Source organism: Suricata suricatta, chromosome 9, assembly GCF_006229205.1.
Source record: "Suricata suricatta isolate VVHF042 chromosome 9, meerkat_22Aug2017_6uvM2_HiC, whole genome shotgun sequence".
NCBI classification, from domain to species: domain Eukaryota; kingdom Metazoa; phylum Chordata; class Mammalia; order Carnivora; family Herpestidae; genus Suricata; species Suricata suricatta.
The window spans coordinates 25,610,801-25,625,913 of NC_043708.1; the positions used below are offsets into that span (position 1 = coordinate 25,610,801).

The 15,113-nt window shown below is 51.4% G+C and overlaps 1 protein-coding gene across 4 annotated transcripts in view; it reads right to left on the reverse strand.

The window, feature by feature from the left end:
• The window catches only part of JDP2 (Jun dimerization protein 2), a 42,010-nt gene that overhangs the window by 9,861 nt on the left and 17,036 nt on the right, over positions 1–15,113 (reverse strand). For all 4 annotated transcript variants that reach the window (XM_029950386.1, XM_029950385.1, XM_029950384.1 and 1 more), the window contains exon 3: positions 1,877–1,981. In XM_029950386.1, coding sequence (XP_029806246.1) covers positions 1,877–1,981 — 105 coding nt within the window. The remainder of the gene's footprint in view (positions 1–1,876; positions 1,982–15,113) is intronic.

Below are 15,113 nucleotides of genomic sequence, written 5' to 3' on the forward strand. Positions count from 1 at the left end.
TGGATGGATGGATGGGTGGGCAAAGGAATGAATAAATCCCAGCTCTACCACTCGTTAGCAGTGTGACCTTGGGCAAATAACTTGACCTCTTCTGAGCTATAGGTCAGTCTCTAAAATGGGGATAGCCAATGTTTATCTCACTGGAATAAGATTAAATGAGGCATGTGACATGTCTGCATACAGTTGGTGCTCAGCAAATGTTTCTGGAATGTGAAGAGCAGCTAGCACTATTCATTTGGCACTGTTCACCACACTGGGGTTTGCTCACTGGACATATATCTTGCCTGCTAACTGGCTGATGAGCCCTTGAAGGCAGGGGTCTTGTCTGTTCCCTCCTACTCCTCCCCCAGCTCTGTAGGCACTCAGGGCTGGAGATGAGGTGTGGGGCACACCATCCATCTGAAATGCCCATGCGAGACTTGTATCTTAGAAACTTCTTGAAAACTTCCAGCCCAGTATCGGTCTACCATCTCTTCTGAGGAGGCTCCCAGCTCTAGGAATCTAACTCCCACCTGTAATAGCCGTCCCCCTGACTTAGATGCTCAGAGCCCCAGGTGTACACACAGCCCCGCACTGTCTACACCTGGGACCTCAGATTTTCTCTCTGCTTGTAGCAGGCATGAGAAGAGATCCATATACCCTCCAGTGTCAAAGAAAACCAAGGCCAAGTCAGCCTTGTCTCCCCAGCTCCCACCGAATAGACCACGTCTGCTCCCTCCTGTGTGTCCCCCCAAGGCACCTAGCACAGTACATGCATAAAAATGCAAGTCAAAAAATCAATGAATGAGTGAAAGAATGAATGAATGAATGAACCAACACATGAACTAGAGCTAGCATAGCAGAATGTTAAGAACAAATGCTCTGAAGTTAGCCTCAGGCTTGAATCTCACCTCTACCCCTTAGATGCTGAAAGACCTGGGCAAGTAACTTAACCTCACCATGCCTTAGTTTCCCCACCTGTAGACAGAAAATAATGAGGGTACCTACCTCATCCAGTTATCTTGCCAATAGAGAGGTCATATACTTACAGCACTCCACACACTGCCCAACTTTACAAATGTTCACAACGCTCTTAACTGTTGCATTCTACAGACCAGATGGGACCCATGGTATTATTACTGTTACATGTTGTTACTGTCATTATTTAGTAACGAACAAGTGATCTAGATTGTGGAGACTGGAGACTACCGGCCTGGACTGACGAGCTTTCAGGTCATGTCCCTTCCCCGTCATCTACCAGTTTTGAGAAGCAGCAAAGGCCTAAGAGGTGGGACTCAGGAGAAAGGACAAACACCCTTCTTGGCATCTTCCAGATGAAAGGGCAGGGATGTGCTCTGAAAGCCGGGAGCTGGCTCTGCTGGCCTTTGCATGCAGAGCTGACCTCTGGTCCCTGGAGGCAGCAGCTTGGGGGTCATGTTCAGTGGGACTGAGGCCAGCCAGATGGGAGGCAGGGCTGGAAGAGCCTTTGTCCACCACTCACACGCAGGGCATGGCGCTGTCACCTACTTTGTTAGCATCCACCCTAGACAACTTTGGCAGCCATCAGGCCTTTGAAGTGGGGAGTAGTGGTCTGGGCCAATCAGCACCAAGGTCTGACCTAGTAGAGGGGAGCTGGCTCCTCCCACCTTCTCTGGCCTTCGGGGATCTGGGAGAGCAGGACCTGCTCTCAGCTGCCCTTGGTTGTCTTGGTTCAGGGAAAGGGCTCTGGATGGAAGGGAGGCAAGAACAGGGGGTCATGGCTGCTTGGGCAGATGCCAGCAGGCACGCACTGAATCCTCGGGCTTCAGTGACAACAGACGTCTCCCAGCCCACAAGTGCACAAGCCCACTCGGAAGAACGAGATGGGTGCCCTGCCCTGGCCAGTTGCCCTGCTCACCCGCTGCAGAAACTCCGTCCGCTCCTTCTTCTTGTTCCGGCATCGGGCTGCCGCCACTTTGTTCTTCTCCCGGCGCCTTTTCCTTCGCTCCTCTTCTTCATCTAGCTGTGAGGGCACAGAGCCGCGGATTAGACATCGAGGCAGGCCTGGAGTACAGCCTTCCTCCTGACACGGAAAGGCAGATGGACGATCCCCCCTCCCCGCAGTGATGGGGCCCATCCCTGTTTACCAGCCCTCTGGCTTCCCTGCTGGTGGAATGGAAACACTCCCCAATCAGCCCACAGATCCTCTTGGAGCAGGTGGGCAAACCTGGGAGGGGTCCCAGGAGGGCAGGGCCGCCTGGGTTCTGCCAGAGTTCAGGAGGCTCCAAGCCTGGCAAGTCTATTCACACAGAGGTGACACCCAGCGGGTGGTGACGGCCTGTTCTCTTGCCCAGCCCAAGCCTTCGGGGCACTATTTGCCAGGTCAGTGGTTCCCAGGCACTTCCTTTAAAAATGCCTTGGGCATGGACACAGACTTCACAGTCTACCCACACACACTTCCACCTCCCCGAGGAACCTTCATCCTCCCTCTTGGTCCTTCCAGATGCTCCGAACTACTTCCTGGTGCTAGTGAATGGCTTTGATTCTTCTCGCTCCTCTGCATGTTGTCCCCATGATGCCCCCTGTATCCCAGGATGCCAGGGCCCCCCAGTGCTCTGCACGGAACACAAGCAGAGGGGCCTCCCAAGTCTCCAGGTCTGCTTGCTTCTCCCCCAGGACACATGAGAAAATTCACCAGGCACAAAATAGGGCCTACTAAATGGGAGGGAAGAAACTCACTGCCCACCAACCCTGACTTCCGATCAAAGTTGTGGGATTTATTGTTTCATTAATAGTAAGGGCAAGAACTGCTCTCTGATGCCTATTTGTTAAACGCTTTCAACACAGGTTACGTTATCTTCACAACCAATAAGGAAGGTACTATTACTGTCCCATTTTACACATGGGGAGACTGAAGTTCAGGGGTTCCATTTACCCAAGGCCATCCAACTAAGAAATGGCAGAGTTAGGATTTGAGCTGGGATTTCTCTAACTTGGATCCTCCTGCTCTTGACTGACACTGGCCCACACAGCCCTGACCCATCGGGATCACTTCGAAGTGGTGCGTCTTGCTGCCTGTTAGCTACCAGGAGAATCTGGAGGACACACAGGACCAGCTGGGCTGGGGACAGCCTAGAGTCAGAGGCCACTGGGGAAGTCACTGGCTCGCCCTGGCCTTGCCAACTCTCTCACTTCTTGAGCCAGTGGAGGGTGAATCTGGCAGCCTGAGGCCTGGAACAAGGTCTCAGCCGAAAGGGCTCCAGGCCAGGAAAATAAACACCCTCTCTGTGCACTCCCAGCATGCTCTGGGAGCTTAGGACGGAGGGCCTGGCTGGAGACCAGCACCCATGGCCATCGGCACAGGTCCTGGCACAGGCCCTGGTAAGGCGAAGGCAACAATCCCCTTCTCCTTCTCCACCACCTCTGAGCTTCTTGCTGACCCACCCCCGCCCCTCCCAGGAGGCTGGCTGGAGAGGCACCTTGTCGACACGGCCACACCCAAGCACCTCCCGGCCCCTTCGCCTCCCTTGAAACAGAACCAGAAGTGACAGCGCCTCTGGCTGACCCGAATCTGGGAAAATAGAAACCTGGACAGAATTGATTCCACCCAACCTCAAGCTCAACCCCACCAGGGTCGAGGTAGCCGTGACGACAGGCAGAGGGAAGGAACTGGAGGAAGTGGCCGGCAGTGCAATCTCCCCTCGGCCAGGAGGGTTTGCCCACAAACTGCCAAGGTGATGTGTGCAACCTGGGTGCTGCTGGGCTCACAGGGCCTGAAGCAAGCCCGGCTTCTGGCAGAGCAGCCGTTTCCTGGGAGACACCACCTCTGTCCTCCCAGGCCCGGCTCCCCACCCCAGCCCTGCACAAAGCCGCAGGCAAACGGAAGCTGCACCATCCGGCAGCAGATACGAAGAGGCTCAATGGGGCCAGGCCGATGCCCACATCGGGGGCTTTCTGGCCCCCCTGTCCAGCCTTATCAATCCTCTCCAGCCATCGCCATCTCCCCACATGCCCCCACTTCTCCACGCCAGCTGGGCCTCCTGAGATAACCTTCCTTTCCTCCGTGGTAGACTCTTTCTCAACCTTCGAGAGCAAATGTCACCTCCTCCAGGAAGGCTCTTTTGACTCCCCAGACAGAATTAACTGCTTCCTCTGTGCTGCTACAGGACTTTAAGTAGCCTGCTTTCAGGGTGTCTAGCACATCCTGTTCTAGCTCTCTGTGAACAGGCCTCTGCATTTCCTGCTGGGCTGGAGGACAGGGGACCCAAGGATCCTCAACACCTGGACAGTACATGGCACTTAACAGGGGCTCAGCAAAGGTTGGCCAAATGAGTGAGTGCAATAACAGATTCCAGAGAGAGGCCATAGGCGTGCAGTCTGTGATTATAAAAGCAACTGATTGCCTACATTTGCCTCTGCATAAGCTTCTCCCCCGTGCTAATAAGGAGGCTTTGCCGCCAGGGATGGCCTCTTCTGTCTGCAGGAGCCCAGCAACACTTGGGGGTTGGATCCTTCTTCTCCAAAAGCACAATGACCAAAGATGGAGTCTCAGTCAGGGCCGGGCACCTGATGGCTGTGGGGAGTCTGCAAGAATCCCGAATAGACGCTGCCACAATCCAGGCTGTGCACAGAAGCCTAAACACCCCCCCGAAGTTCCACAGGCCCCAGCGGCCTCCACGCCTGTCCCCAGACCTCCACCTCAGCTGACGTCCCCAGTAAGGCAAGAAATGGCCCCCAAGCCCCATCCCCACACCTTCCCCACCAACACTGTGCTGCGCCTTGCCCAAATCCTCCCGTGTAAGAGCCGCCCGAGGAGATCTGGAAACCAGCTGCCCAAGTCCTGCCGGAAAGAAGAGGGGAGATGGGCAGTGCCCCCTCAGCCCCCTCAGCCCCACGGGCTAACCGTGGCCCAGGCCTGTGTGCTCTGTGTCCCCTGCCTGGGACCCGCTGCACACCCTTGGCCCCTCCACTTCCTTCTCTCACCCCAGCGCCACGGCTGCTTCCCCCCACCCTGATCCTTGGCGATCCCGAGTCTCTCAAACACTTGGCCATGAGGGGGTAAGGCAGCAGAGTGTTGTCACCACACAACAGTGCAGACACCTAAAACCGGAACCCCAAAATGGGGCAGGATGGTTTGTTTTCTGCAGATGCAGCTGGAAGGAGGAGAATATTCAAGGAGAAGGCTGCTTGACGCTCAATACGCTTAAAGGCCCAGGAGATGGAGGCCTGTTCTCAAACATGGCTCTGGCTCTGTTTCCCCCCAAATTCCCAGGAAGGCCCGGGGCAAAGCTGGCTGTGTTCTGGGGTGAGGAGTGAGGGGGGGATCCCTGTGCCACACTTCACATTGGAGGGACAGGCTTGGGGACCCACGGCCAAGAGGATCCTCCTGTTGAGCAGTCCCCTCCTCAGATGGCCTGTTCCCAAAGCTCTGCCTGTGGGCGGGGGGACCGGAGCCCCCTTCCCGCCTGGCCACAGCTGGCTGGAGAAGGTGTGAACGGCTGACCAAGCAGTGCTGTCTTCACCTCCTGGAAATCTGAACTTGAGCTTGGGCTGCTGGATTGAGGGGCAAGCAGCTTCAGCCAAAGGTCCAGGAAGCAGGGTGATCACAATGAGGCTGCTGAAGCCTGCCGATGAGCAGAAGAAACCAAAGACGGGCATGGCAGGAGAGAAACACTCAGCCACGGAGGGGAGTCAGAGAGACGAAAAGAAGGAAGGACAGACAGAGGGAGAAGCAGGGCCTGGGCCAGGGTGCTGCCAATGAGGTGCCCAGGACACGCACCCAAGGAGACACTCACTCTAGAGCTCACAGGGGGCAGGGCTGGCACCCACGATGGCCTGCCTCCTTCAATGCTGTGCACTGGGCACCTTGGTCATCTCACCAAGGTCCAGGCCCCAAGAAATAGAAGGTGAAGGCAGAGACAGAGAGGAAAGAGAGAGCACAGAGTGGCAAAGATGGGAGAGACACAGAGGCAGCGCCATTATAAAGAGAAACACATAGAGGCATGAACAGAGGTCATGTTCAAGTTCAGACAGGCCAAGTGAACAGACTGAAAGTACACGCCGAGAAAGTAACTATCTCCGTCCTCCTGATCCCGCCCCTGGAGAGGCCTATGATCCCTGCCCCTTGGGTCCATGATGCATACGCCTGAATCTATCCTGAAAAATTCCTCCTCCGGCCCAGAGGGAGTTTGAGAAGGTTTCTGCCTCTTTCAACAGAAAGATGCCTGGGACACCAGGAGCCCATTCTTGTGAAGCCAGGTGATGCCAGGTGGTGATGGAGGAGCAGAAGGTAGCCCCAGTGATTTAGAGGACAATCACTGTCACCCAGGAGCCGTGCTTCTAGAACAGCTGGGAAGTGGCTGAGCCTGGACGCAGAAGGGCTTGAGCAAACAGAGGTGGTTCATCTTGGTAGGTATCAAGTCCTCGGACTCAGGGTCTCAGCAGGTTAAATGGCCTCAGTGAACCATCTAGAACAGTCCTCTTAGCTTCCCCACTTTTACACATGAGGAAACTAAAGATATCAAGGCTGCCCAGAAGGTCAGTGGCAGCTTCAAAGTCAGGCCTTTTGGCCCCAGGGCCCAAGAGCCTCCTGTCCTGTAAAGGGCTGGTGGTCTACGTGTACCCCCCACACATATGGTGACAGGCCCCCTGTCCTTTCAGCTCTGGCCTGGTGATGGGATTGTAAAGTAGCAATAGAAGCTTCGGACGCTGAGGGCAATGACCGTGTTGTTTTTTCCTATTTAGGTCTTTTAAAATAAAAACGATTTATTGCACAAGTAACACTGAATGTGTAGCTCTAAAGCTGATGGGTTTATGGGGGGCACCTGGGTGGCTCAGTGGTTAAGCGTCCAAGTCCTGGTTTCAGCTCAGGTTATGATCTCACCGTTTATGGGATCGAGCCCTGCGTCCGGCTCTGCACTGACAGCACAGAGCCTGCTTGGGATTCTTCTCTCCCTCTCTCTGTGCCCATCCCCTGATCATGTGTGCATTCTCTCTCTCTCTCTCTCTCAAAAATAAATAAACATTAAAAAAAAAAAAAAAGAAATATGTTTTTAAAAAAGTTGACTAGTTTCCAGGAGGGGCCTCCTCTGCGCTCTACTATAGGCCGTGTGGCTTTCACATGGTGGCAACCTCTGCCCAGATTTGATTTTGAATTCTGATATTTCATAAGCATTTCCAAATATATATCTTGCGGGACCCACAAAGAGATAGGATGAGAAAGACTAATGACACTTTTTAACCCGAGGCACTGAAAATACGGACACTCTTCCACAGACAAAGCAATAAAGGCAAGAGCAATAAAGCTGGTGACAAGCAGAAGTGGGGGCGGGAACCCAGAGCACACCGTCCGCACTCACCAGACTAAGGACTGCAGCATGGATGCAGGGAACCAGGCTGAGCTGAGACTCGCAGCCTGGGGTTGTCAGCATAAGCTTTAGGGTCTAAGAGGCCCATGTGGTCTGAGAGGAGCACTGACTGTGTGCTCCTGGACAAGTCACTTGGCCTCTCTGGGCCTCTGGGCCCCACCTGTACGGGGAAGGCACTGAGCCCTGCCACGCAAGTTTGTAGCAAGGACTGAGTTCCAATCTCGAGCCTGGGACATAGGAAGCATTCCCTAAGTGCCAGATTCTGGGCCTGCCTTCCCAGGTGAGGCAGGAAGAAAGCTTGGGGTGCACCTCACCTCCCCCAAGGGCAGAAGCTGGCACAGGAGACCGGGGGTGGAGGGCAGGATGGGGGTGCTTCAAGGCATGCGAGTTGTCAATGAGCGGCCCTGGAGTAATAGCGGCCCAGCAGCCTCCGACTCCAGCCCTGGCTGGGCCCACCAGGTTCCTCCCCGCTGCCGGCCAGGAGCCACACTGCATCGAGGAGCCACATTTCAACACCAGGGACCCATGAGCACCCTGGGAAGTAAACACCCAAATACCAAACATACCAGACATTCCCCCACATAAATACGGCTGCAGGGAGCCAGGGGCTGTGGTTCCTCACCACGCCCCTGTCCAGCCACGCAGCAGCAAAGTGGGACAGTCCAGGGGCGAGACGTCCGCAAGCCAGCCCGGCGAGGCCTACAACCCCCTCCACTCCGGGCAGGAAGGAGGAAACCCCAGGGGCCTCCATCCCACACCCTTGCTGCACCCCCACACCCTGCAGGGGCCAGGCCTCCGCCATCGGCATCTCCCGAGGGCTCAGCCGTTGGCAACCCTTCTCCCTCTTGCCCTGGCAGCTCCAGCAAGCCCCCTCTCTCTAACCAGCCACTGTCTGGACCTCAGCTGGGAGATACTGGGCAGTTTCAGCGAGCAGTGGGCAGAGCTGTGAGACAAAATTCAAGCCAACAGGTCACTCTAAGGCTCGAGTTGCAAACTCAAGTCACCTCCAGGGGGGTCAAGCAAGTAACGTTAGCAAGGGGAGGGGCTGGATGGGGCAGTGGCCGGCAGAAAGGACATCCCAACAGGCCTCTCTTCAGCAGCACAGACTCGGCCTTGCCAAATCCTCCAAGTTGTCAAGCCTCACTGAAAATACGGGTTTTTAAGTAAAATCTCCCAATTTTTAATGTTGGCAACAAATTCCATCTTGGAAAGGACGCTTCGTGGGCCAAACATCTGTGGGCTGCTAATTTATGACCCCAGCAAGTGACAGGCCTCAGCGGGGTTGGTCATCAGATACCTGGTTCTAGTCACCAAGATGCCCTATTCTGTGACCATGGGCCAATCATCTCACCTCTCCCCATCCGGTGGCTTATTAATAAACACAGTAGCTCCTACTTCTCACCTTCAAACACCCTTGCAGGATGGGTATTAGGGGCCTCAGTTTACAGTGGAGGAAACAAAGTGATGTGTCTGCCAGAGGTCACCAGGCCAAGAACAGACAGGGGTTTGACTCCATTACATCACGCTGCCTTCCAACAGTGGGCTGGACTGAACTCTCCCCCAAGTCCTCTCTAGCTCTGACATCCCTGGGGGTTTTTTTTCACCCAAACTTCAAAAGCAATGTTGGCTTCATTGAGGGGAGAAGGGGGTTGTGGGAAGAACGTCTTTTCCCTTTGAAGGAGTTTCAGAAATAGTCACTTCACAGACCCTTAGAGCCAGAAAGGAGAAGCCTCTAGGCCAACCCCTGGATTTTACAGATGAGAAAACTGAGTCCCAGGGAAGGAAGTGGATTGTCTCAAGGTTCACACTTGAGGGTAGGGCATGGGTCACTGCCTCCCTGGGCCTTTGGGCTCCACCTGACTTCCTCTTTTTGGAAGTTTCTATGCTCTGTATGAACAACACTGACCTTGTCTGTCCCCCTCCTACTTCTCCGACCTCTCCTTTTCTGTCTCTCGCCCCACACCTTTTTCCTGTCCCTTTCAGGCCGATGTCTCCTGGGGTCCTATCCTTGGCCTGCTGCTTTTCTCGCTCCGTGTGTACCGCCCATAGGTGTTTATCGTTTCCATCTACTGTGTAGTTTCAACTACTGTTTATATAGGAATGCCAACCAAATCTTTATGTTCAGGCCAAAACATCCAACTGCCAGCTGACATTCAGCCTGGATGTCCCTGAGCCCTTCAAAGTCTTTATCCGCAACAGGCTACTTCCTGTCTATTCTCCACCCCAGGCTGGTACCGCCTGTTCACTGGACTTAGACACTCAGCCCTCCTCAACCTGTCCTTCTCTTTATCTCTTATTTTGATTATTCAGACCATCCAATTCTACATCCTAAGTCCTCCTCATGTTTGCTCCCCACTCGCCATCCCCATTGCCACTTTCCAGGCTTCTTTCTACCTCCTGACCCTGCATGACCATTGTCCAGCTCAGCCACTGAAGGGATCTTTCTAAAACGCAACTCTGATCCAGTTACTCCTCAGGATAGAGCTCAAGCTCCTTCATGTGTCCAGCAAGGGTGCCTGTGATTTGGCCCCACGTGTGTGGTCTTCACCCTGGTCTATCCCATCCTATACTCTGTGTTCCTGCAACCCTGAGCCTCTCATACCCTGCACTCACCTGGCCACCTGCCTTTGCCCCTGCTGTCTCCTTGGCTTGCTCTCACCCCCTACATTCAGCTCAAGTATCACCACCTATGGGAAGGCCTCCTGGGTTCTCATCCCTTCCAGGCTGGGGAGGTTTCCCTTTGCTCTGGGCTCCCATAGAACTCTGAGTTTATCCTGCCCCCCACTGTGCTGCATTGCTGTATTCTGTCCTCAGTTCTGCTCCCTCCACTAAACTGGGAGTTCCAGAAAAGCAGAAATCTGTGTCTTGTTGATTTCGTGTGTGTTCTGCACCTTGCCGAGTTTTCGGCACCGGGAGTGCTCAACAAATGTGTACCAAAGGGAGGCCTGATCCACAGAGCTGGTGACCTGGGCAAGACTCCTGACTCACAGCCTGGTGCTCTTCTGACTTCACTCCAGATGCCCCCCACGGCCAGGGTATAATCATTGGCCTGTGAACAAACCCATGTAGTGGAAGCCATGCTCACTCAAAGCATCACACCAGCCCAGCCAACCACCAGGTGAAGGCTCTGAGCAAAAGCTGCCAGAGGCAATGGCTTCACGTGCCAAGATGATTCATTCAGCTCTGGTGACTGGGGGCACAGGTGGGTGGGCAATGGCTCAGTGCACTCAGCATCTACAGGAAATGGTGGGGAGTGATAGGGCTGTAAGCCAAGCCCCATCCTGAGGTTCCGGAACCAAGAAGACTTAAAAATCCTAGCACCCTGCGGCATCCGCAGGCCAGGAAGCTCAAGTTCAGAGAAGGGGAGTAAGTTTGCCTTGGTCCCTGGTCAGATGGTGGCAGTGATACCACTGCTTCCTGGAACACCTTCTAGAGGCAGGAGACATGTTCCTTATGAACTAAAAGCCTGATGCTCTTGCCACTGTTGAGCATCAGAACCTCCCGGGGCTGAGGGGAGGGGGTGGTGGAGAGGGTTGGGGCAGTTGAGGAGTTGGGGAAAGGGCAGGAATCTATCTGAACCAACTTCTCTGTCTCCACACATCTCAGCAAGACAAAGCATTCCTCTGACCTTGGCCCTCCCAGCCCCGCTGCCCTCAATAAGAACCTTTTCCTGCATTAAGAGAACCCGTGAAACAATAGGCTGCTAAGCATAGGGCTGGTTTGTATGAGCAGAACAGGGAAGGGCCATTCTCTCAGAAAACAGTGGAGAACAGCCGTTTCCACTGCTAAGAAAAGACAGCATTGTGTTTGGAACAAAGCCTGAAAAAGCTGGCTGGGCAGGGTGACACCCATTTCTGTATGGTCCTGCTAAGGAAGGAGCGAACACTGTGAAAGCGAGGCCAGGAGACATAGGAAAAATCACCTTGGCCGGGACAGAAAGTCTAACATTGAAGAGAAAAGGGCTGATGATTGCCTGGAAATCCTTTTTCTGGAGAAGAGCTATTTGAAGAATGATGGCTTTTGTTGAAATATGCCTATTTCAGGCCTGTTTCATATTTATGGTTTGATGAGGTTAGTTTTCCACTAAGTAATCAGTCAATTTTCTTGCCCAATTGACATTTGATTCAAAAGATGAGGAAGGGAGAGAAAGAGTGCCCCCCCTCAAGACTCTCCCCACCTCTAAAAGGCTGGTAAGAAGCAGAATATATCTGGGAGGGAAAATCAATTTTCTCAAAGAGTTAATAATTCTTTAACAATAGCAGTGTAATATGCCTTGATTACACGGGGACAACAACAAAAAAATCAAAACAAAATAACGTACCAAAAGATAGAGACAAAGCTCCTGCAAAATGACTATCTATAATTAAATAGAAATGCAATTGTTGCAAAGAATATTCATGAACAACGCTGTTCTGAAAGTCCCAAGTTGGCCAAAGTAGAACATTTCAAGTGCCATCATCCTATTAAGCCTTGGAAGTCATTTGTCTTTCATCATGAAGGTGAAAAACAAGGTCCTTGGTTTAATTATTCTCCCCCAATGCAGTTCGGTTTCATCTGTATGCGGGGTGTGCAGCTAAAACACGGATTTCAGCCAATTTCTTTCAGGCATAAGGCACAGATAACAGACAAATCACTGAGCAGAATGGCGACCTCTATTTGGTAGATACTGAACTCCGGCTAATAAAAATCCCACCCAGATGACACGGCCAGATGAATTCACAGCCACGGATACCTGGCCTGGAGGATGGAAGGGTTTCACCAGGAGTGATTTATGTAATGAAATGGATGCAATAAAAGTTGAGAGATGGGGAAGGAAAGGCTTCGCAGCTCCCAGGCAGGTGGAGGTGGAGAGCTCCCCCCACCCAAGTTCTCAGACCGGCTGGGAGCTCCAGCCAGCTACAGTGATGAATAGCTTATCTGATTCTCCGTTCAAAAACTATAAAGGAACCTGCCTATTGACAAGCTCAGCAGCTTAATTAATTGGGAAGTCCCTTAGGGTGTGAATGCTGGCAGCCAGGAAGATCTCAATACCTGGAAATAACTGGTTTGGAAATGTTTGCTGACTCAGATTGCAACCTTGCCTTACAGAGTCAGGTACCACACACATTAATTAAGAGCGAATGGTGTGCAGGTCCCCCCAGAGTTTGTGATAGGTTTGGGGGAAAAAATGTGGTTTCAGACCCTCATAGCTATACCTCAGAGAGACTCATTGCCAGTCAGGGCTGGAAGGGGCTTAGCAGGTCATCCAAACTTGCAGAGAGCATCAGAATACCCTGCAGGGCTTGTTACATCCCAGATTTCTGGACTCCACCCTCAGGGTGACCCCCTCAAGCCCTGGCACTTCTAAGATGCTCCCAGATGCTGGTGCCGCTGCTCTGCAGACCCCACTGTCAGTAACAGCAATGTAAACCAGTAGATTTCGGATGGGTTTCAGCGCAGAAGTCTATTGTTCAAGTGATACCACAATTCACTAAACAGATAAAGGTGGTATGTTACTAATGGGCTCCCATTGTATCGTAGCCTTATTAGAGTCAGAGGTGTGCTGTGACTGATGTAAAACTTTTAACTCAGATGTTCTGGGAAACAGTTTCTGACAGCCTCAGGATCCAAATTATCCCTGTCTCCTATTCTCCTTGTACACACAGATCAGATGGGGTGTGTGTGTGTGAATATGTACATATGTATATAACATTTTATCAGCTTGTCCTGCACTCTCAGGATACTTGTCAGTTAAAGAGAAGTAGCAGGAAAAGCTTTGTTCATTTAAAAAAATTTTTTTATGTTTTTTATTTATTTTTGAGAGACAGAGAGAGACAGCACGAGCAGGGGAGGGTCAGAGACAGAGGGAGACACAGAATCTGAAGCAGGCTCCAGGCTCTGAGCTGTCAGCACAGAGCCCGATGCGGGGCCCAAACCCATAAACCGTGAGATCGTGACCTGAGCTGAAGCCGGACGCTTAACCGACTGAGCCACCCAGGTGCCCTGAAAAAGCTCTGTTCTGAAGTCTACCCAAAATAGATTAACCTGGCCATAGGCATCACCTTGGAAGTGCTCTCCAAGGTGTTAGATTAGATAACTAATAGGTATGAGCATGTGTGTGGACCTTGCTTTAAAAAAAACAATAAAATTATGCTTTAAACATGACTTAGCCTCTCTGAGACTCGGTTCTCTCACAACTAGTAGTGCTAACAACACCTACCTATATGGTCATTAAACAGATCAAGAGATCGCATCTACAAACAGTTCGCAAACTATAAAGTGCATTGCTCGCATGAGCCTTCTCTCCTGAACCCAGATGTCCTCAGTCCTTCAGAGACCTGGGCCAGTTTATACTGTACCAAAAGTTTCAACCATCGGCTAAGGGCTAGAACCACCTGCTGGCCACACCCAGACCAGTTGAATCAGAATCTCTGGGCTCCATGTCAATAGTTTTTTAAACACTCTCCAGGGGACTCTAATGAGTAGCCAGGATTACTCCACATTTCCTCCCGAGTTCCATACGCAATCCTGCCAGATTGCTCTCTTTGCTTCTAGATGGCCGCTAGCAATAAGAAGGAAAGAGGAGAAAATGCCCCTAACCAGATCCTGACTTTTTCATTACTGCTGGGTTTAAAAGGGGGTTTTAATCCTATAGCTACTAATTCTGGAGTCCTGATACATCTGGTCATTTACACGATTATGCCTTTGAATCCTCCCCATACCTATGTGCTGATGCGTCCCTGTTTGAAAAACAGCTTTACTGAAATAAAATTCCCATACACCAGATAATTTGCCTTCTTAAAGGACACAACTCAGTGGCTTTTAGTATATTCACAATACATTTTAGAGCATTTTCATTACCTCCAATAGAAACCCCACGTCCCTTAGCTGACCCCACTGGCCCCTCCCCTCTGCCCTAGCCCCACGCACCAGGGAAATGGTTCTTCTTGTCTCTACAAGTGTGCCTTTTCTGGCCATTTCATACCAATGGAATCCTGCAGTATGTCATCCTTTGTAAATGGCTTCTTTCCCTAAACATAATGTTTTCAAGGTTCATCCAAGTTGTAGCAAGTATCAGTATTTCGTTCCTTTTCGTGGCCAAATAATATGCCACCATATGGATAGATCACATTTCATTTACCCATTCATCCATTGATAGACATTTCGGTTGTTTCCACTTTTGAGATATTATGAATAATACTGCTGTGAACATTCATGTACACGTTTTTGCGTGGACGTGTACTCCTTTCTATTGGGTATACGTCTAGGAGAGGAATTAGCATTTTGAGGACTGTTTTCTAAACTGGTTGCACCATTTTACATCTCCACCAGGAGTGATGGAGATTGCAACTTCTCCACCTTGTCACTAGTACTTACTATTTTTCTTTTTTATAACAGCCATCTAGTGGGTGTGAAGCGACATCTCAGTGGCTTTGATTTGCATTTCTTTGATGGCTAAAGATGCTGAGCATCTTCCCATATGCGTATTAGCCATTCATGCTCTTCTCTGGAGAAACAGGCCTTGCCCATGTTTATTACTGAGTTGTAACAGCTCTTTATATATCCGATGAGTCCCTTATCAGATCTATAATGTGCAAAACCTTGCTGTCATTCTGTGGGCTGTGTTTTGACTTTGTGTCCTTTGAAACACAAACGTTTTTCATTTTGATGATGTCAAGTTTATCTGTTTTTTATTCTGTGGCTTGTGGTTTTAGTGTCCTATCTAAGAAATCATTGCTCATGAAGATTCAACAGCTGCCTTCTTCTCAGAGTTTTATAATATTAGCTCTTAGATTAAATCTTGGATCC